This window comes from Xiphophorus maculatus, chromosome 22, assembly GCF_002775205.1.
Source record: "Xiphophorus maculatus strain JP 163 A chromosome 22, X_maculatus-5.0-male, whole genome shotgun sequence".
Lineage (NCBI taxonomy): Eukaryota > Metazoa > Chordata > Actinopteri > Cyprinodontiformes > Poeciliidae > Xiphophorus > Xiphophorus maculatus.
Genome location: NC_036464.1, coordinates 21,259,820 through 21,281,224, shown reverse-complemented (window position 1 = coordinate 21,281,224; position 21,405 = coordinate 21,259,820). Strand labels below are relative to the sequence as shown.

The following is a 21,405-nucleotide window of genomic DNA, read 5'->3' as shown; positions in this document are numbered from 1 at the left end:
TGAAAAGGTGGAAAAGTATGGAATTTGATTGTGAAAATTTTCCAGATTTGATTAGGAAAGGGAATGAAATTGTATCTATCGCTTTGTCATTAGTCTGTGCATAAATATTACAGTCTGTTTATGCATTTTTTTTATTTGCAACTGGAATATCTCACAAATGTTTACCATTTATTTATTTATTCAAGGAAACTTTAATATTAACCTTTGTTTTTTTGTTTGTTGATCCAAAGGTTTCTGGCACATGACTAATAAAGGCCACGTGCTGAAACGTATTAATCTGTTAATAACGTAGTTTTCAAAATAAGCCTTTTCACGATCAGGAAAAGTGTGGGTTTTGGATATGGAAATTGTTCAGTACCCTAAAATATACAGGAACTTTTTGCAACATGTGTCTTATGGACACAAATTGTGTCACACAATGTTGAAATTATATGAATATATGAACTTCTGTGGGTGGATGTTGCTGCGATTCTTTTCTTTCCCTGCAGGTGGCGACCTCACGCAGCCCTTGTAGGGAAGCAAAGCTCCGCCCATCCGACGGCAGTTTGATTGACATCTACGAAGATCGGATTACAAGATGGCGGTCTGTGGACGTTAGCGAGGAGGCCGTTAGAGTTGTTGTGCTTTCTTTGAATTTTACTGTTTTATTAGCAGGCCTTCTACTAAAACCCTTTATGTGGTAGACGTAATATGTTTATGAACTAGGCAAAAAAAATAATTATATAACTGCTGCCGTAAACTTTCATTAGACGTGCATGTTTTATAACATGCAGGTGGGAAAAAAGTTAACAGGTCGAGGAAAACACTAGACAGGGCGAGCTGATAGCCTGTTAGCTCAGACTCGGTTAACCATGTCGGACACTCGGCGGCGGGTGAAAGTGTACACCCTGAACGAAGACCGACAATGGGATGACCGGGGCACCGGACACGTTTCGTCCACATTTGTGGAACGACTGAAGGGAATTTCGTTATTAGTTCGAGCCGAATCTGACGGTGAGTTCCTCGTTAGCATAGCCGCGTTTACGTTACGTTACCTAGCTTTAGCATGCTATCTACTGCTTGTTCGGACTCGGGGCTTTCAATTAATGATTACTTGTTTTTATGAGGCTATGGCCTATAACTCCAACTGCCTTTAGCAATTAAAAGGGTTTATGTTGTTTTAATCTGAAATAGTGTTCAAGGATTATTCGGTTTCCATTATTTATTTGGGTAACAGACACCTTTATAGTAACACGGGGGGGCCCTCGAAGTCTCACTGCACACGTACAAAGTTATCATAATAGGCTAGCCACATTTGTTCGAGGAGAGATTATACAAACAAATCTTACTTAATTTTATGACCAGGTTTCTGCGAATGTTGCCTTTTGGATTTTTTTCTCAAATCTTATTTAAATGCCCTAATTGCTTAGGCATATAATTTACAATAAAGTTGCCTATCTTCCTTTTAACACGTCACCGTCGCTTTAATAAACCACCTTTCTCACTCTTTTAGGTTCATTATTGTTGGAGTCGAAGATAAGTCCGAATACCGCATATCAGAAACAACAGGTAAACAGTTTACACTGAGCTGACTCTCTCTTTGAGCTCAATCAAGTTGTGTGCCTTTATCTGTTACGAAAGCTACTAATTTATGTGAATCAAATGTGGCTCTTTGAGTAAAACTGCGTGTTTCTTTATCTTGCTTCCAGGACACACTGATTGTCTGGTCAGAAGCAGATAATTATGACCTTGCCTTAAGTTTCCAGGAAAAGGCCGGCTGTGATGAGATCTGGGAGAAGATTTGTCAGGTATTATCTAACAAAACAGATGTTTTGAGCTTCAGGTCAATTCACAACTTGGCTCATTTACAATCGATGGTCACATCCTTGTCCTATAAACAAAATATGTTGTACTTACGGTTGCATACCTATTTATCTTCTTAATTAAACATTTTGAGGTAACTTATTATAAACAATTTTTACATCTCAAACTGTCGTAAAAGTTGTATAAATGATCAGAACCTCTTTTTCGGTGTTGCTACTGCGATGGCCATAATTACATATGATTAGAGATAATTACAAACCGTTGTACTCAGTAATGCATTCATTTAATGATTTGTCAAACATTTGTCGCCCAGGTTCAAGGCAAGGACCCTGCTCTGGATATCACCCAGGACCCTATCGACGAGTCCGAAGAAGACCACTTCGAAGAGATCCCAGAGACGACCCACCTGGTCGAGCTGCCGCCCTGCGAGTTAGGCCGGCTCGAAGAAATCGCCGACCTGGTCACGTCCGTCTTGTCCTCGCCCATCCGGAGGGAGAAACTCGCCCTGGCGCTGATGAGCGAGGGCTACATCAAGAAACTCCTGGGCCTCTTCAGAGTGTGCGAGGACCTGGACAACCGGGAAGGCCTGCACCACCTCTACGAGATCGTGCGTGGCGTCTTGTTCCTCAACAAAGCGGCCCTGTTCGAGGTGATGTTCTCGGACGACTGCATCATGGACGTGGTGGGTTGTCTGGAGTACGATCCGGCGCTGGTGCAGCCGAAGCGGCATCGGGAGTTTCTGACCAAGACGGCGAAGTTTAAGGAGGTGATTCCCATCACAGACTCGGAGTTGCGGCAGAAAATCCACCAGACCTACAGAGTTCAGTACATCCAGGACATAATCCTGCCCACGCCGTCAGTGTTTGAAGAGAACTTCCTGTCCACCCTCACCTCCTTCATCTTCTTCAACAAAGTGGAAATTGTCAGTATGTTGCAGGTAAGGACAAATGCAGGTTTACTTACAGTATGAGGAAAAGTGACGAGTGGATGCCTTTTGAGAAAGATGAGATTTTCTATTTGTACATTTAATTTCGATGATCCAGTGTAATTTTTAGATTGAATGTTCTTCAGTGTTGTCTCGTTTATGATGCTCTTTCTTCCCTTTTGTCAAATAAAAAAAAAAAAGCTAGAAGCAAATTTTATGATGGCATTTAAAATTATTAATGAACATGAAGTTATATGCCTGTAATAATTATTTATTATTTTGCAAATGAAGTTTTGTATGTCAAAATTTGCTCTGTAGCAAGAAATCAAAGTTAGTGGGGAAGCATACAGAATGAATGGGTTGAGATGCATTTTAAAGCTTCCTGGTTCTCAACTAATTTGTACTACGCAACTTTTTTTATTATAATTTTGTTTTCTTAAAATTCTTCAAATGTTTGTGTATTCTCTGTTTTTCTGACCTTATCTGTTCAGATTTTCTCTGTTTTGAGAAAATGTTTACGTTTCTGCCTGTCACGTCGTCTGGCTTAAAATTAAAACATGTTCATCTGAGATTTCTGGTCTTTGTGTTGAAACAAAATCTCAACGTCTGAGAAACGACCAAATGTACTTGCCGTGCCAAAGTAATGCGCAGAAGCAAATTAACGTTAAAGGAATGATGGGAGTATAAATTTTCTGTTAGTTCTTTCCAACTGTTCTTGCACAGGTGAATGGAAACATTTCTAGAGATAACCATCATGGTAAGCTCCAATAAATGTCAGGATTGGGTTCTCTTCTTTCACCATTGCTTGAGTTTATCTCTAAGTCTTCTTACTTTGGTAGGTGTCTTTGTTTCTAACGTATGTCTCGCTGTTGTCGCAGGAGGATGAGAAGTTCCTCACTGAGGTCTTTGCACAGCTTACAGATGAAGCCACAGAAGAAAGTAAAAGAAGAGAATTGGTAAGTCACTTATTAAGACTCAAAAGCGGTTTGAAGCCATGTTTTAAAGTCCATTCTGTTTGGAAATTTTAAAATCTGTTTTTTTTTTTTTTTCTTCTTCCACTCTTTAGGTGAACTTTGTCAAGGAATTCTGTGCTTTTTCGCAAACATTGCAGCCGCAAAACAGAGATGCCTTCTATAAAACTCTGGCAAATCTAGGGATTTTACCCGCTCTTGAAATAGTCATGGTATGTTGTTGCATTTCTGTGAATGTAATTGAAATATTTATTTAAGCAAATCTGTACAAAAACGAACACTCTTGATTCATTACACTGGAACTAATCATATTTAAAGCATTTTAAGCAACAATTTTCTATCAGCCTTTTTTTTGTTCGGGCTACAATCAACAATAAAAGAAATAAATGCTTGAGATATTTCAGTTTAGGGAGAATTTATTTTACTTCTTAAGTTGAATTATTGATATAAATTAACTTTCAGGTGATGTTCTAATAAAAAAAAAAACAAATATGTGCAAATCTCACACATTTGAGTTTACCACGAATTATAATGTACGGTGTTTATACTGAACTGTAAAGTCTGCAGTTTGTATTTCTTCAAAAAGAAGATAAAAGATGTGACATAATCAATACCCAATGGAAAATATTCATTTGAATTGATGTGAATTTTGCGTTGTCTTGGTTTTATTCTACAATATTCTTTTCCAATATGTTTGCTTTTCTGTAGGGAATGGATGACTTGCAGGTGCGAGCAGCAGCTATTGACATATTCTCGTACCTGGTGGAGTTCAGCCCGTCGATGGTCAGGGAGTTTGTCATGCAGGAACCACAGCAAACAGAAGATGTGAGCAGAAATGACCTGAGGGGATGTAACATTCACTCAGCATAGATTATTATTAACATACAATCAAACTTGCTGAACTTGTTTTAATATATTCATCTTTTTTAATGAATGCATCTTCTCCCGTGTCTGTTTGGGTTTTGCGCTTCTATTTTAGGACGTTCTCCTGATAAATGTTGTGATCAAGCAGATGATTTGTGACTCTGATCCAGAGTTGGGAGGGGCCGTCCAGCTTATGGGTCTGCTCAGGACTCTAATCGACCCTGAAAACATGCTGGCTTCCACCAATGTAAGTAAAGCCAGTCACATATCTGCCAGTTATCAAAAGAGAAACGACGCCCAGACTTCAAAGAGCTGTTTGAGACTGTTCAAAGTTAACCTTGTAAAGAGCCTTGCAAAACCCTTCCCATTGCTTTAACATGTTCACATTTCGTCACATTACAACCTCAAACATAAATAGGAGGGCATAGAATGATTGCATTTAATCCTCAATGGATGAACTGCTAGTTGTTCTAACACCGATTCCACTTTCACTAACTTCTTTCAGAAAACAGAGAAGACAGAATTCCTGAGTTTCTTTTACAAGTACTGCATGCATGTCCTGACTGCTCCTCTTCTGGCCAACACTGCACATGACAAAAACTCAAAAGGTAAACCTGGCCCCTCAATGCAAAGCATAATCACAATGTTACATTACAGAAGTATTTTTTAATTTATTATATATATATCTTGATTGCCTTCGCCTTCCAGATCATCCAGAAGGATCTGCAAAGATTAACCCAGTTTGTCCAGGTGGGTCCAGTTTAATTTCATTGAACAACCAATAGTCAGTTATGGGATCCTGTTGAAAATTAATTTGCACAAAAAAAGTCTTCTTGTTGCATGTTTGAAATGTTCTGATTAGAGCCGTTTTTGTTTTTTGCAGACAACTTCCAAACGGCTCAGCTGCTCGCACTGATCCTGGAGCTGCTCACCTTCTGTGTGGAGCATCACACCTACCATATCAAGACCTACATTATGAACAAAGACCTGCTCAGGAGAGTGCTGGTGCTCATGAACTCAAAACACACCTTCCTTGCTCTTTGTAAGTCCTAACCTACAAACCTTTATGTTGCTCTTCCCAAAAATCTTACAGTTCTAGTTATAGGGCTTCACTTAAAACATGATGGTTTTTCTTTGGCGAAGGTGCGCTGCGTTTCATGCGGAGAATCATTGGACTAAAAGACGAGTACTATAACCGCTACATTATCAAAGGGAACCTATTTGAACCCGTCATCAATGCCCTGCTGGACAACGGCACCCGATACAACCTTCTCAACTCGGCCATCATCGAGCTCTTCGAGTTCATCAAAGTGGTACGTAAAAGTTAAATTCCTACCCAGATTAAAAATTTGTCCCTTGACTTCTCAGAAAGTTTCACATTTTTTCTCCTCTCCACAGGAGGACGTCAAATCTCTCATAGCTCACATCGTAGATAATTTCTACAAAGCACTTGAATCCATCGAGTACGTTCAGACTTTCAAGGGCCTGAAAGGCCGATATGAGCAGGAAAAAGACCGGCAGAGTCAGAAACTCAACAGGTCAGTGAAGACTGTAAAGTTACTGATTTAGTCGTTTTCTTTAAGGGAGGGTTTAGGATTTATGTGATGAGTTTCTGATAAAAGGTACAAACAATAAATGTCTTACCTCCAGTAGATGACTTTTGGTGAAATCCAAAAGTGTGTCCAAGAGCAAAAGAGACTTCTACATTCAACATATCAGTCTATTTAAGCTTACATAAGTAAGTGTTTTTGGATGGTCTTGGCAGCTCTTTGACTGGCTCTAAGCCTCAGTTTCCAGGTCACAAATATCTGGACTTATATCAAATAAAGATGCTAAGACATTTAATTACTGCATGTAAGATATTAGCTGCTTCAGGATATCTGTAGGTTTCAGCAAGTCAAATTTAAGACTTTTTAAGATCTTAATTTCACCCTGAATAAAATTTAAAGCTAAAAAGCTATAAATATAAGGAATGTTTGGGGGAGCTTGGTGCATAACAATCAAGCGCAGCAACCAGGCTTTGTTCCCATGATGGAAGCAAAAACAGTCGCTAGCTAGCAAGGGTATATTAGCTGCTAGTTACAGGTGGCCGCAAGACTTTTAAAGATTTTTTTTTAAAGACACCATATATGTGGTTATTCATAGAATCCCAGTTTTAAAAGCCCTATCATATCCCTTCAGATTGTTGGCAACAATTAATATTTTCCATTCTCAATAATGACTTGGGTTTCCTTGCGATTTTCTACATGAAACCTGTTATCATCCGCAGGTATCGTAGAGACGCGCGGTCTATGGACGAGGACGAAGAGTTGTGGTTCAATGACGATGACGACGACGACGACGGTGAGGCGGTGGAGAGGAGGATGGACGAGGATTTCTCCGACAGCTACGAAAAGTTCATGGAAGCCAAAAAAGGTAATCTGCTCAACCTTCGGGTGTTTTCGACACCCCGAAAACTTTGTGTTGAGCTCCCGAATCACGACGTGGTCGTCGTCTGTCACTGCAGGAGCAGCCAACGGAGCAAACGGTGCCAACAATGGCAAGTCTGCCGCCATCCCACCTGCCTCGCCAGCCGTCACGTCAAGCAACAGCTCGTCTGCGTCTGTCAAAACAGTTGCTCTTCCTGCCACTCCTGTTGTTAAGGTAACCAAACGTCATAAGCGTGGATTACTTTCATCAAAAAAAAAAATAAAAAAATGTAAATGCCTTTTTCTTAATTTATTTAAAGCATGCAGGCACTTTGTCAGTGTTTTCTCTCTGTTTTTCTTTTAGACTGCTCTTGTCGGGTTGGTGGACTACCCTGACGATGAGGATGAAGAGGAGGAAGACGAGGAGGAGCAGTCTCAGAGAAAGCGACCCCGTCTGAGCTCTTAAGGCTTATAATAGCTCTCTCTGGTACGGCCATGGTGGACGGATGTGGAGTCCTTCCCATTCCCTCTTTTCCCTGGCCGTCTCATTGGTCCTTGGCCTTCTGGCGCCACCCTGTGGTCCCTCAGAGGCATCGCACTGAGCCAGACGAGCCTCCTGCCTTTCCTCAGTCCTGAACTCTGCTCCTTGTCCCTCTTTGGAAGGAGGTGGAGAGCTTCTCTGGAAAGACATATTGCAGTCTATTTCTATAGGCTGTCTTTTTCTTTCTTTTTTTTTTTTAACTTCCCCCTTTTATTATTAAACACATAACTCTGTTTGGGAAATCCAAATCTCTTCCATTTCTTTTTTTACCACGTTTTTTTTCCCTTTCCTTCACCATTCAACTGTCAAAACATGACATGGCAACACCAGTTCAGGCAACGTTTTTTTTTTTTGTTCCCTTTGTATTTCTGTTGCTGCAACAGCCAGAAAGCCTCTATATCCATCTCCAAACCGAACCAGTGAGGCAAGAAGAAGCCAAAAACCCGACCAGCCAGCGTACAAACTGTTCAGCCAGCCGCCCAGGCTAGCGGGACTAGCCCTCAGATTTGACTGACTGGAGCTGATTGTGAGCCACCCGGTCAGATTTAGAGGGATTCAGGCAGCGTAGAAACATTAAATGAAGGGGGCGGGGGGGGGGGGGGGGGGGGGGGGGGGGGGCGAACGCTTAGCTCCAGTAGAGCAGGACTCGAACGTTAAAAAAAGCCATGGCATCCGTTTTGGGGGCGAGGCACACAGAACTTTAACACAATATTTTGCGGGATTGTGTTGGCCAGGAGTCTTGCATTTCACGAGTTTGTTAAAGTACTGTACACAAGTTTCTTTGCCCTTTCTAACCATTTCACTCCCCTTCCTCGGCGTGGTTTTGAAAGGGGAGGAAGACGGCCACCTGATTTTTCTTTTAACCCAAAAAAAGATGGGGGATCACTGTTCACCCTTTTTCAGGTGATTTCATTTGATTCGGTGTAAACTCTGGAAAAAGTTCAACATGTCAGTTTTAAGGATTCCGCATTAAAACTGTGGCAAAGTCACGTTTGTGGCCAACGTTTCGAGGATGTCTGGAGTTTTTCTTGTCACTTTCGAGTTCGGCGATCTGCAACCGGATGGTTCTGCTCTGGTTTTGGTTTTAACCGAGTCCGACCTTAAACGAGGGCGAGAAATTCGACTTTCAGACAGATCTCAGGTGCAGAGTTGGTTTCCTGGCGACTAAGAGCAGCTTTTCTCCACGTATGTTTTTTTTTTTTTTTTTTCTTTTCATGCAGTTAAATGAGTTGAAGGAAACGTGCTGCAATGATGAGATGTAGGAACGGGTGAGCCATTTCTTTAGTTCTGATTAAGACCTGATTTGACCCCCTTCACGCCCCTCCTGCGGTTGAGGCAGCGTAGCTTTTTAACGTCATGTGTTTTACACGGTCGAAATGCACAACGTCAGATGAAGGGATTCAAAACTGTTGGGAGAATGAAAGCGGTGGGGTCAAAGCAAGTGAAACGTCTGGACCTGAGCGGGGAGCTGGCTTTGCTCCTTTCTGTCAACGTCACCCAATAAAGACTGATTCTGCTGAGTCAATTTGTACCAAGTGCATTTAGTACCACTATCCATTCTTAACATTTGTATGAATTTATTTGATAAGTTTTGAAATTAAATGTGATCCTGACATTGAATTTGTGAAGTTTTTTTTTTTTAATATGATTTCATTCTTTAATCTCCATCCTGGACTTGGAATCACTCGTTGACAATATGATCAGTGCATCCGGTTGTAAATAGATGCTAATTTGTGATTAACAGGTGACGCCTTTCTACGAGCTTACAACAGCTTAAGAGGCAACGTACGACCGGGCCACCTTTGACCTTTACTGTTATTTCTATAGCTTGGAGTTCAAGTTGTTTCTACAAAATGTGATTTATTAAAACAAGCATGTATAACGTATACATACAAACACAAACTGGTGCATCATACATGCTTAAAGTGAAAACTGCTGATTGCTTTGAGAATAAATACTGCACTCGTGTGAAGCAACCACATCACCTTCTTGGCCCCTTTAGGAATATGTGATTAGTGTTAATCTCATGAACTCTTGACTAATATAAGGATCAACCGTGTGAATGGAGGAGGCTTCCCTTTGCTAATGGAAACGGTGTGAAAAGCTGAACATGCGCAAGCGAGCACCATCAGCGTTGATAAACCATCGCATGGTTGTTTCCATTTTACGTAACTAACACAAACTTTGTTCTCCATTTTCAAGTTTGCGCCTCAACTCCCTATCACTGCTACCAAACAGGAGTTTTGAGCTAATTCAGGTGAACCACAGAAAGTACATTTAAAAAAATGAACATAATGAAATGAGTGGGTTTTAATAAGCCGTGATAGTCAAAATGAGAAAAAATTTACATGCATCACTGTAATTGTGCTATAGGAGGTTCAATTTTTGAAGTACTGAAATATTTATGTATATAGTTTTACCTCAGTGACTTCATTTGGCCATCTGTACCTTACTTGTGGCGCTATCATCTCCTTTTTTGCACATTTGCACCCCCATGATGGTGCCCACTCAGCTAAAAAATGACATTTTTGAGCTACAACTCTTAACTTTAGAAAATAATTTGAGTAATATCTTTAAGCCACTATCTTACGTATTTTATCAGTCGCAGTAATATATAAATAAATATATTTTTTACCTCAAATCTGAGGAATATTCAACTGTGATTTCAGCAGCATTTTCGTGGGAAAACAACTGATTATGAGTCAATTGTTGCAGCTCTGGAGACATTTACATATCGTGCACTAATATCCCAATGCATGTTGTGAATTTGGGAGAAATCATCATAGGTTTCTGGAAACTGGATCCAAACATACTGACAAAATGACACTTTGTACTAGGGAGTGATTTTGGACAAAAGCTAAGTATGCCATTCAGCAGCATACTGCTGCAGGCGATTGGCTGTTTAGTTAGCTTAATAATAATAAAGTTTAGTTGGTGAAAAAGTCAGATGCATCACTTCAGCAAAAAGAATAGTCAATTTTCTACTTTCCTTTGAAAAAACAAATCAGGTCTTGTATAAAGTTAATTAGCGTGCTGTGTGTTCAAGAACAGAGATGAGACTGGAAAACTTATTGCGTACGCATCCACGGTTATTATTTCTTGATGACTTCCTCCTTCAGCTTGTCAGCCAGATGTTTTCTCTTCTGGAGCTTCTTCTTTTCCTCAGCAGATATCTCCTGTGTGAAGAGGTCAGAACAGGCAGAAAGGTCAGTGATGCTGAGCTGCAGCTTCGGCCCGAAGGTTAACAGAATGAACGCGCGCTAGCACCTAAGCTAGCATGTGCATCTTTGAATTAACTAGAATAATCTCTTTCAAAGAGATTAGGTTTCAATACCTAAAGTTTCGTCTGTGTGGGAGGAAACACAAACACGGTAACACTAGTGGTAAACACTAAGTTTACAGTGCTTTCAAACAGTCTTCACACCTCAAACTTTTCCACATATTTTGTCACATCGCAAAGTTCCCTTCCCCCAGTGTATTTGCTGGAAAAAAAGAAAGAAAAAAAAGCAAAGTTCGGAGGTGTGAAAACATTTGTAAGGCACCGTGTGTGCTCACATCAGGGAGCTGATGGATCACCTTCTGTTTGGTGGAGTTAGTCGAGTGTTGTAACGGAGGAGGGGAGCTGGCCCCGTTCATCTGGGGCTCTCCCTCTGCCTCCTGACAGGCCAGAGCGGAGGAGATCACACACAGCAAGAAGGAATTAAAGAATAAAAGCGAAATAAGAAGAAATGTCAGGAGTAAAAAGAAAGGAGTAAAACAACTGAAAATCAATTGTGAGCTGAGAACTTAAAAGATAAAAGAAAACACGGTGCAGGTGCGCACACCTTTCCCACAGTAAAATTCAAACACTTTTCAAGCATTTTCAAGGTAATTTTTCAAACTAAAACATAAGAACATTTTGTTTTGACATGTCTAGCTCACACACACCCAAAACCAAATGTCCCCCAATCGTAATGACTTTGTGTAATGCAAATATATACAAATCAGAACGTCATAGAGCCATCGGGGATTATAAATATTCATTCAATTGAAACAATCCAAATAAATCATGTCAAGCTAAATGATCTTCCTGCTCAAATTAAGCTTACACCCAATATGCAAAGAAAGTCACAAAACAATCTCTTAAAAAATGTTCTTGCTAGGTGTTCTGGCTTTTAGCAAACAGAAATAATTTAGCAAATTCTAACAAACCTAATATTTAAGTGATTCATTTGGAAAGACAGAAGGCTGCACTTGCCGAGTTGGCGGTTGGTGCTGGTGTAGGGCTGGCTGGTGGCTCCTCCAGGGCGGCCGTCTGTCTGATTTTCTGCTGTTCTTTCTTCAGGGCGTGCAGCTTGTCTCGCTGCTGACGCAGATACGCTGCCCTTTGCTGGAGCTGCTCCTGCTCTGACGGTAACAGCTCCTACATACAGTTTAAGGCCAGAAATCTGGAATTAGCACAATAGCACAAACAAAAATTAAAACAGTGGAATTCATGTCATGTTTTGGTAGGGGAGTTTACCGCTGCCCCCACAGGCTATACAGCCTGCGGAAATCCACTTGAGGTGGTTTCGGAAATGTTTTTGATGTGTGCTAAATGTCTAATGAAGAGAGAAATCCTCAGGCAGCGCAAGCCTTACACCAGGCTCAGACTCACGGTGTATGGCTTGGAGAAACCCGCCTCCCGGTGTGCCTCCTCCAGATAGGCCTCGGCCGCAGCCTCCCTGCTGTCGCTCTGCTCCACGGTTTGATGGCTGCTGGCGTTGGAAGACTTGCTGGATTTTGTAGGACTTCGCAGGGCTGGCAGCACTCTGCACTGGATGCTGCTACTGCCAGAGTCTGCACAAAGGATTTACAACAACCAACGGGAGCTGCGTTATCTTTCGGCACACCTTCTAACGTACAATGGAAGAAGAATCTGCTTTATTGTCTCTCACTGGAGAAACTCCACCCTAACTTTTCACTTGTCAACAGATATGCAAACATTTCTCAGTTTTTCTTGTTTGTTTTACTCACAGAATGAATGTTCCATGTCAACCCAAAGGAGTTCTGTTAGATCAAGGTCCTGGGATTTTGGTGTTTTTAGAGTCCTTGCTTTGTTTAAACATCCATTTTCATCAGCATTCCCTATTGTCAACCAGGAAAAACTTGGAACATAAGACAATCCAAGTTTTCTACACAAATTTCTACAGTAGATCTTAAAATATTCTCTTTTTTGTAAAATTCTGTACAGTTGAGTGAACCGTGTTGTTTGAATAGCAGTCGAGTCATTATCTGTAGGCCGCACAAATAATGAAACGACACAACGCAGAAACTGGCTTCGGATGTCTGGTTTGTGGACTACAGCCGCTGCTTTTCTAGGACTTGGAATGACTTCAATCGGTTATGTCTTAAAATCTATAACTCTTGGACTTATCAAAGACAGAACGGAGCGCCTTAGAGCCATTGCATTTCTTTACGGACAGCTTGTTGCTCATATTATTGCAACTCGCGTTCAAAATGTGACACAGAAGCACAATTCCTACCGAAAAACAGCGATGGCTCTGGTTAGTGATGTCGAGTTGCTCATGTTTTTACCACAACCTTTTCCAATGTTAATGCTGTTTTGGAAGTCTCTGCTTTACCTGGCGTGCGTTTGGAAGAGTTGCTCTGTTTGGACGTCAACGTGGCCTCTCGAGCCTCATCATCTTCTGTGTTTGGTTTATTTGAGGACCTGCTGGAAGTGGAGCCAGTCTTCTTCTCTGATAGCAGCCTCCTGGACATCTCTTCATCGTACTCCTCTTTTGACTTCCTAAAAACACAGTAGCAGGAGGAAACGGGTCTAATACTGGAACAGAGGCACAGTCGACTCTTACAACAGTGTCTGTTCAGAAGCTTTTCCTTGACCCTTGTGAAATAGTTGATGTAACAACTCCAGGATAATTCAGTGCATTTTGGAGTCAATTGGAGGATCTTCAGTAGTTGTTAGATGTGTTATTCCCTCTTCTGCAGATCACAAACGCGCTACTGTAGCAGAGGCAAGGATTAAACGTCTTGGACTGGGGTTGGGCGATATGGCTTCAAAACTAAATCTGATGTTTTCATACTAGATCCAATTTGAGTCGAGTTTCTCTCTCGCATTCTTTTCTACAAAATCTAATTGCAAATGACAGAAAATATTTTTAAAAAGTGCTCTTCATTATCCCTTCTGTGAGTTGCACAGGAGAGTATTTGGGGCCAGGTTGCAGGATTTTTTGTTGATTTATGAGAATATAGTCATAATATTAGAATAAAGAGTCAGATTTACCACAAGAACGTCTCAAAAGTCGTTTAAATGAGGAAGAAGCTTCCATGGACTTACCAAGATCTGGCGTGAGCAGCTCAGTCCGTGTGATTCTTTCTACAAAATAAATTCAGCCTTTTGCACAATTGTCTCAAAGTTTTGCTACTGCAGGTGTGTTAAAAGATTAAGTATTTCCTTTCCGTAAAACTGATGTCAATGTATAACTTCATAAGACACGTGACATCCATCATTATAATTTTTTGTTGAAGCTCTCTTAAAACGACTACTTTATTCTCGTAATATTTTGACTTCATTCTTGTAATAAAAACAGAGGGTTAGCCTGGCCCTAAGTTTCATTTGTAGAGTTGACCTGAATTCGATGTCCTAATAAACAGAAGCTTTAAAATACACTCGTCAAACAAGATGGTCCTGCTGACATGCGGGAAGGCAAAAAGTGCAATCCAGATTTTCCGATGGAAAAACAGTAACTTTTACTGATATATCATTTACATTTCTCGAGATGCACTTGCACCTTGTCGACGGATTTCTTCTACACTCTTTTGCTCTTGAAATATTTGTGCTACTTCAAGCTAATTCATTTAACCCGTGGCACACACACTGCAATCGGTGCTTCTGCGACACATTTGCAAAGAGGAAAGAGTGAGACGGAGTTACCGGGACGGCTCCCTGTCAGAAATCCTGTTAGGTGTTTGTAACCTGCTGGGCCAGACGGAGGACATCCTAACCTGGATGTGTTGAGACTCTGTGTCACCTAAATTCAGTGTTGGACAAACTGTTCAGTTAAAGTGTTTCATCAGTCAAACCCCTTTCGAGAATTTCGAAAAGCCTGACATTTCCTGTGATTCCTCTGTTACTCTTAAAACTCGATACTAGACACGTTTTCCAGACTGAAATGTTCCTAGAACGGCCAGATCTTTTTGTGACGACCTAAAAAGGAAGGGAGCCAGGATGAAGGTAGCCGATGTAGCCGAGCAAGACAAAGGGGATGTAAATTTTCTCATCGCGTTCTAACTTTCAATCCTGATACCCTAAATTAGCTGAAAGCTAATGAGCTTAGCTGCATTCCTATTGGATTCGGTGTGTTTTATTTGGCCTGGCTGTCACTGGCAAAATCCTATTAGAGAGCTGGGATATAGGAGCTTCAAGATGCCCGGTCGGCGCATACAGACAAGAAATGCATAGTAAACAATAGTGTGAGAAGCTGCACCTCCACCGTTGTGCCACAGTTTAAAAGAATACATGTTATATTAATTGCTTAATTTAAAACCCTCTCAGAAGGGAGCTGTTGTCTTCCTTTTATTACTACGGGAACTGAATGGATGAAGGAAGTGACCTTCAGAAGACACTGACTGGTCAGCAAAACGGTTTCATGGGCTACATCAACCATGTAGCCTCATTGTTGGCCCTAAATAATTGATCAAATGGGAATGGGCGTGGGAAAAGAGAAACCTATCTGCATATCAGTGTTTTTGAAACAGAAAGTAACAAGTGAACGAAAATAAACAGAGGGGACGTACTTGAGGACTTCCTCCAGGATTTTCATCTCTTGCTGCTCCAATTCGGTCATCACGTCAACCCCATCGGTCAGACACTCTGGTAGGGCCCCTACACACAGATTTTATTTGCAGAATTCACACTGAAAATGCGTGCTTGGATATGCGGCAAAACTGGGTCTGTGTTTTCCTTCCGTGTACCGTTTTTTTCTTTAATGACTCTGAGGGCTTGGAGCTGCAGCTCCATGTTCTTCTGAACCATCAGCGAGCGAAACACCTGGAAGTCATCTGTAGCCAGAACTGGCTGGAACATGTCCTGAACAAACAAACAAAACCAAAAAAACAAAACAGAAATATAAACTTATACAAAAAATAAAAAAAAACACACGGGAAGGTTGCTGACGAGGTAAAATTTGTAAAAGGTAGAATATTTTTTATTCTACCTTAGTTTTTGCTCGTCGCCAAGTCTTTCTGTTCTTACAGCAACAAAAATCTGGTGCTGCATTACAGTGAAACAGTACATCCAAGTGTGTGGCACTTAGAGGTTTCAAAGGGCAACAACATTTCTGACCCTGTTAAATCAAGAACTAACTTTCATCAACCAAAACATTTTGGTCTAATATCACTAGTGAGTGGTTAAACTTGATTACTGTCAGACCTTTTGAATCATGAGGTCACCTAAATAGAATCTGTTTGACAACATGAAGCACGCTAAGCAATCTTAAAACGCAAAACATCCTAGTTTATCTAAGTGGTAAATCTATGGTCTGTACTCAATACAGACCAAAAGTTTGGACACACCTTCTCAATGAGAAAGTGTGTCCAAACTTTTGGTCTGTACTGTACATATGGATATTTTCCCCAAAATCTAAGTGGTACATCTAAGATCTTCTGCTGTATCAGAACATCTCCAAGACGCAGACTCTCCATGAATGCTGCAAACGGGATCCAGAACACACACACGAGACAGTGAGGGAGAAGCTACAACATGTCCGCACATGAGAGATGGTTCTGATACAGGAAAAGAGCCGGGATTCACCACTGGGTATTTCCAGATGTGCACACCTCCAACATAACAGCAGTCCTCTATCTTAGAAGACTGTTGGCATTTTTTGTTCCAAATGTCTGACTTAGCATCTGAGCTTTTTTCTGACAACTTTAATAGTCCAAATGTAATGAACTATACAATGTTAGAGAACATCATAGTTTTTAATATTGTACATTTAAACAGCTAATTATGACAAATTGTGGCTTTTCTACATTAGCGTATATCCAATGTATTTCTTGAAAACTTTTGAAATGAATCTCAAAATCTAGGAGTTTTTTGGCTTTTTTTTTTCTTTCTTTTATTCACAACAATCCTAATAGTCCATCATCTTATTTGGAGTCATGCTTTTCTCAATAATGTCGCACCAAAAATTATATAGGGGTATCCAAAAAACTTGGAAAACAAACTAAGCAAACCCAAATCAATATCTAGAAGATTCATTTCTGTTCTAAGTGGTGTCCAAGACAAGAACAAAAAAAATCTTGATTAGGATGGTATTGCAAAACAAACTCTGTTAAAGAATTTAACTGACTACAGCCGTTATGAACAAGGTATCAGAAAGGGATACACTTACTGTAACGTAAGTAATCCCCACGTATACTCGGCTATGTTTTCAAACACTGCGATGCTTACAGCTAATCTTACATTGGCTTCCTGTTCTACTAGGAGCCAATCCTACATCTAGGCAGCAGTTTGGCAATGTCATTCAGTGCAATTGGATCTTCTGACTAATAAGTCTCTTCATTTACAGTATATACCTTGCAATGCATGGTATATGTGACAACAATAGAGGAAGATTCAGCAGCAGCAGAATTGCATCCAAATTAAAAATGAATTTTCACATTTATTAACTGCATTAAAGTCACAGTACATCCACTAAATATTAAACTGCAGACATAGCAATTAAATATGTTTCTAAGTGCTGTGTTCAGTGACTTTATCTCAGTCTTTGACTATGCTTTATTTGCCAGGGATGCTGACTTGTCATCAACTTGTAATTCTAACTAAAAGTACAAAAAATCTTTTTTGACAAATATCATAAATACAATTCTGCCTACATAAACCCCAGCTTCTACCACTAATAAATCTTTGCTTTTTTAGCAAAAGTGACTGTATTTGCAGGCAGTAACCGTTTACCTTTAAGGTAATTAATGAGATTTGAATTACCTGGGGACAGCAAATAAATCCCAAACTTAATCACTGCTGATCTAGCACAGCCATGTCACACTCCTTGATTAGTACCAATCAAATTCTAATGCCGTTTTTCCTGAACCCCAGAATCTGGGGCCCACTGTCCAGCATGTTTTAAAGATTTCTCTGCTGCTACACACACGATTACAGATATTAGCCACTAACAGCGTTCTGCACAACTTCATAGAAAACTAGATTAGAGAAACCTCCAACAACCGGAAAGACTCACCGTTATTCACCCATTACAATGACAGTGAAACAGACTGTATGAGCAGCTGCTTAGATTTAAATACCCACAGCCGACTGACTCAAATCCAGGACAAAAAACCCCCCAAAACAAAAACCTTTTTTAACTTCTTTTTGTGTGGGTCTTCTAATTAGTGATTAGATGTTAATGTTATCTTATAAAAAAGGAAAAATGCAGCTTAAGTGAAATTTACACAGGGTGTTTTGTTGAATGTAGGGTTTATAGTTATCTGCCAACTGCACTATAAGCTAAACATTTGGAGGCAACTGCAATGCAGGCCAAATATTTGGAAGCAACTTCATGTTGCCGTTAGAAGTGCCTTTATTAAAACCAGTATGAATGGACTTACGGCACAAATAGATAATTTCCACAATTCACCTTTAGAGGTTTAAACAAACTGGTTCATCCCTGGGTGCAATTTCTACATGTCTGAAGATGCCAATTTTGTCTGTTTGAAACTATTATTGGGCTGTACAGTGGTGCAGTTGGTAGCACTATTGCCTTGCAGCAAGCAGGTTCTGGGTTCTATTCCCGGCCCGGGGTCTTTCTGCACGAAGTTTGCATGCGTGGGTTCTCTCCGGTAACTCCGGCTTCCTCCCACAGTCCAAAAACATGACTGTCAGGTTAATTGGTTTCTCTAAATTCTCCCCAGGTGTCAGTGTGTGTGTGCATGGTTGTGTGTCCCATCTGCCTCTGTGTCGCCCTGCGACAGACTGGTGACCTGTCCAGGGTGTACCCCGCCTCTCGCCTGGAACATTAGCTGGAGATAGACACCAGCACCCCTCCTAATCCCTTTAAGGGACAAGGGTGTTAGAAAATGGATGGATGGATGCATGGAAACTATTATTTGCAAGCATAAATATCATGGCTCTTTTATTCTATAAATGTACGGTGAAAACGCTGGCTGAAGCGTCTAAGAGTGTCATCATCTTCAATGAAACAAGTTCAACATGTGAGGAAGATACACTTTTGGAGACATGTGTGGTCTAATGAAACTAAAAATCAAAGAATCGTATTTGGAGGAAAAAGTGGGAAAGCTTGCAAACTTGAGAACACTATCCCAAGTGCAAACCACAGGGACTGCACCATCATTTTGTGTGGATGTGTCGCTGCAGGAGGAACCGGTGCACTTCACAGATCACATGAAATCATGAGAAAAGAAAACTATGTAGAAATATTAACCCAGCATATGAAGACATCACCTAGAAAGTTAAACATTGAGCAGAAACGGCATAAGCATACCACTAAATTAGTTACAAAGTAGCTTGATGACAACAAAGTCAATGTTTTGGAGAGGCCATAACAAAGCTCTGCTCTCATGCCCATAGAAGATTTGAATGGACCAAAATTCCAGCAAACTATTTTAAGAAGATTCTGGAAATATCCCAAAAACATTTAACCCATGTCATGCAGCTAAAAGGGCAATTCTGCCAAATATCAAGGTTGCATGTAAACGCTTGACTCTGAAGAAAGCTGATTATAAAATTCTCTTTCTTTTTATTCTGGCATTTAGAAAAATACATTATTTTGGTAATTCTGCCTGACCTAAAATAGGAAACAGTTTTGTTTTCAACACTTTACGCAAATGTTCAATTAAAAAAAAAAAAAAATCAGATAAATGATTCCTTCTATAATTTTGTATATTTTGTTACGAAGTATCCTGACTACACTATATATATATATATATATATATATATATATATATATATATATATATATATATATGTAAATATATATATTTACAAATCTGATCTAGTATTCAACTTTTCGAAATGTAGAGTACTTTTAACATACATTTGCAAAATCTGGATTGCAGATTACGTCACAAACTTAAGTTTCAGATTTTGCTTATTTGACAGAAAAAAAAACTACATTTCCTTGAAGGAGGAGGATGAGGAGGAGAGATGGGTTACATAAGCAAATCCCATTCTTGACTTTGCAGTCAGCCTTTGCATTCAGGTCAGCTGGCAGGGATCCAGTGGTGTGCAGAGGAAGCTCAAAATACCTGCAAAGATTGAGACTTGGCAAAGGGAGAGGTGCATGCATCCAGGAACTGCTGCTCGTTGATGCCAACCTCCTGCATATAATTCTCCAGCAGTTTCTCCACCTACAGTGAAACGAAGACAGCTTTTACTCGTCCTGTTCGACGAGGAAGCAGTTTCCGACACTTCATAATTTACGTTTAACGCGCGGAGTAATGAAACTGGTGACGTTTATACTCACAAGTTTCTTATACTGCTGATGGATTTCTGTGTACGAGAGCTTGTTCTCATCCTCGTCATCAAAAACTGGAACAAAATTAGAAATCACACGACTTCTCTGGGGCTGAGAGGAACACTTTGCTATTCAGTTTAGCTACACGCATGCATATCAGATCTTAGATGTGCAGAAACCACAAACACAACTGGCGACGCAGCCACAATAACAAGTTAGCGTTAGCTTAGCCGCCTCGCAGTTCACAAAGCATTTGACTCCACATATGAGTGAAGTGAAATATGGGAGCTAAGTTTCACCTGTACATTTGTGCTCCATAAAGTCCGTGACTGGGATAACCCATTCGGGACTTCCCAGGTAGCCGACGATGCTCTCTATAATCCACTCGCTGTCCTCCTCAGCCATGTTGGCCGACGCTGGGGAACAAACGTACGGACGCGGTGATGACTCCGACCCCTCAGGTCCAGCTCCGCGGCAACTCGGACATACGCAACCCCGACAAACGGACAGAGACGTAGAGGGAGCTCTTCCTCAGGGACATGTCGTCATGTCTCCGTCGAGGAGGTGCGAGTTTTCGGCCTGAAACCTCGAGAAGAAACGCGAAGTCATGAATTTGAAAGTAGAGTGGTGACGCCAACTGGGTTGCTGTGGTAACTACTACGTCAGTACGCTGCTCTATGACCGTTAGATTTTAGGACACCAGATGGCGCTGTTACGTCCTTGGTCTGAAATACGGCAGTCACACGCTTCGACGTCTATTTTCAGAAAAGGTGACAGGACGGGTATGTGACCTCTGACCTGATAGCCGTCGCGCGTAGTGTAACGTGCCTAATTTCGGGGACTCAAACAATATTAGAGGTCAGATAAATGCCTTTGCTCCTCCAACTTAGACTATGCAAAAAGTTTGCAACGTTCAATTTGTTGTTTCCGAGCATTCATTGTGTGAGGAAACGTGTCTTATGTTGTTTGTATCATTAAAAGCTACAATATTTCATTTAAAATGTATACCATGACTATTCTATGAAGAATAGTCTGTTAGTATGAAGAAATTCCTAACTGACTTTTTAAAATTTATTTTCTTGCTGTAATTTGAAACCACTTTTTTTTTTTGCAAAGTTTGAGCATTTATTTTGTAAACATATATACTTTTATATTTAAAATGTGCTTAGGCACAATAATCATGTAAATTAAGACATGTCTGCTTTAATGTTTGCCAACATTCACCTGCCTAAAACTGATTATTGTGAAATAAATCATACAGCTTGACAAATTGATTTTACGGAGGATGTTTTTGTTTGTTTGTTCTGCTTAAAGATTTTCTTTGTACAATATAGATTGGCTACTTTTCACCAATGCGTATATGTTAGTGTTGGGCATGGTTTGTCTTAGTTTTTTGAAAAAGATGGAGGGCTTACTAGAAAAAACTGGGACCTTGTAT

General features: G+C 40.4%; 2 protein-coding genes across 5 annotated transcripts; one reads left to right on the top strand and one right to left on the bottom strand.

Annotated features, from left to right (window-relative positions):
* Positions 1-554: 554 nt before the first annotated feature.
* Positions 555-7,844, top strand: ppp4r3b (protein phosphatase 4 regulatory subunit 3B). Its single transcript, XM_005807847.2, has 16 exons — positions 555-993; positions 1,493-1,548; positions 1,689-1,787; positions 2,117-2,740; positions 3,607-3,684; positions 3,795-3,911; positions 4,408-4,524; positions 4,679-4,810; positions 5,069-5,171; positions 5,272-5,313; positions 5,447-5,605; positions 5,707-5,876; positions 5,962-6,101; positions 6,833-6,978; positions 7,070-7,206; positions 7,336-7,844. The coding sequence occupies exons 1-16, from the start codon at positions 852-854 to the stop codon at positions 7,435-7,437; spliced, it is 2,364 nt and encodes a 787-aa protein (XP_005807904.1). The 5' UTR covers positions 555-851; the 3' UTR covers positions 7,438-7,844.
* An 858-nt stretch (positions 7,845-8,702) lies between these two features.
* Positions 8,703-20,619, bottom strand: cfap36 (cilia and flagella associated protein 36). Of its 4 annotated transcripts, none has more exons than XM_014472043.2 (10): positions 20,267-20,619; positions 19,977-20,041; positions 19,759-19,860; positions 15,469-15,583; positions 15,292-15,379; positions 13,116-13,282; positions 12,149-12,330; positions 11,750-11,914; positions 11,068-11,169; positions 8,703-10,688 (listed from the first exon to the last, which is right to left on the bottom strand). In XM_014472043.2, the coding sequence occupies exons 1-10, from the start codon at positions 20,370-20,372 to the stop codon at positions 10,605-10,607; spliced, it is 1,176 nt and encodes a 391-aa protein (XP_014327529.1). In that variant the 5' UTR covers positions 20,373-20,619; the 3' UTR covers positions 8,703-10,604. The 4 variants fall into 4 exon arrangements, with proteins under 4 accessions (XP_014327529.1, XP_023183649.1, XP_023183651.1 ...); XM_023327881.1 differs by having other exon boundaries at positions 11,089-11,169; XM_023327882.1 differs by lacking the exon at positions 8,703-10,688 and adding an exon at positions 10,710-10,994 and having other exon boundaries at positions 11,089-11,169.
* Between the last annotated feature and the right edge of the window lie 786 nt (positions 20,620-21,405).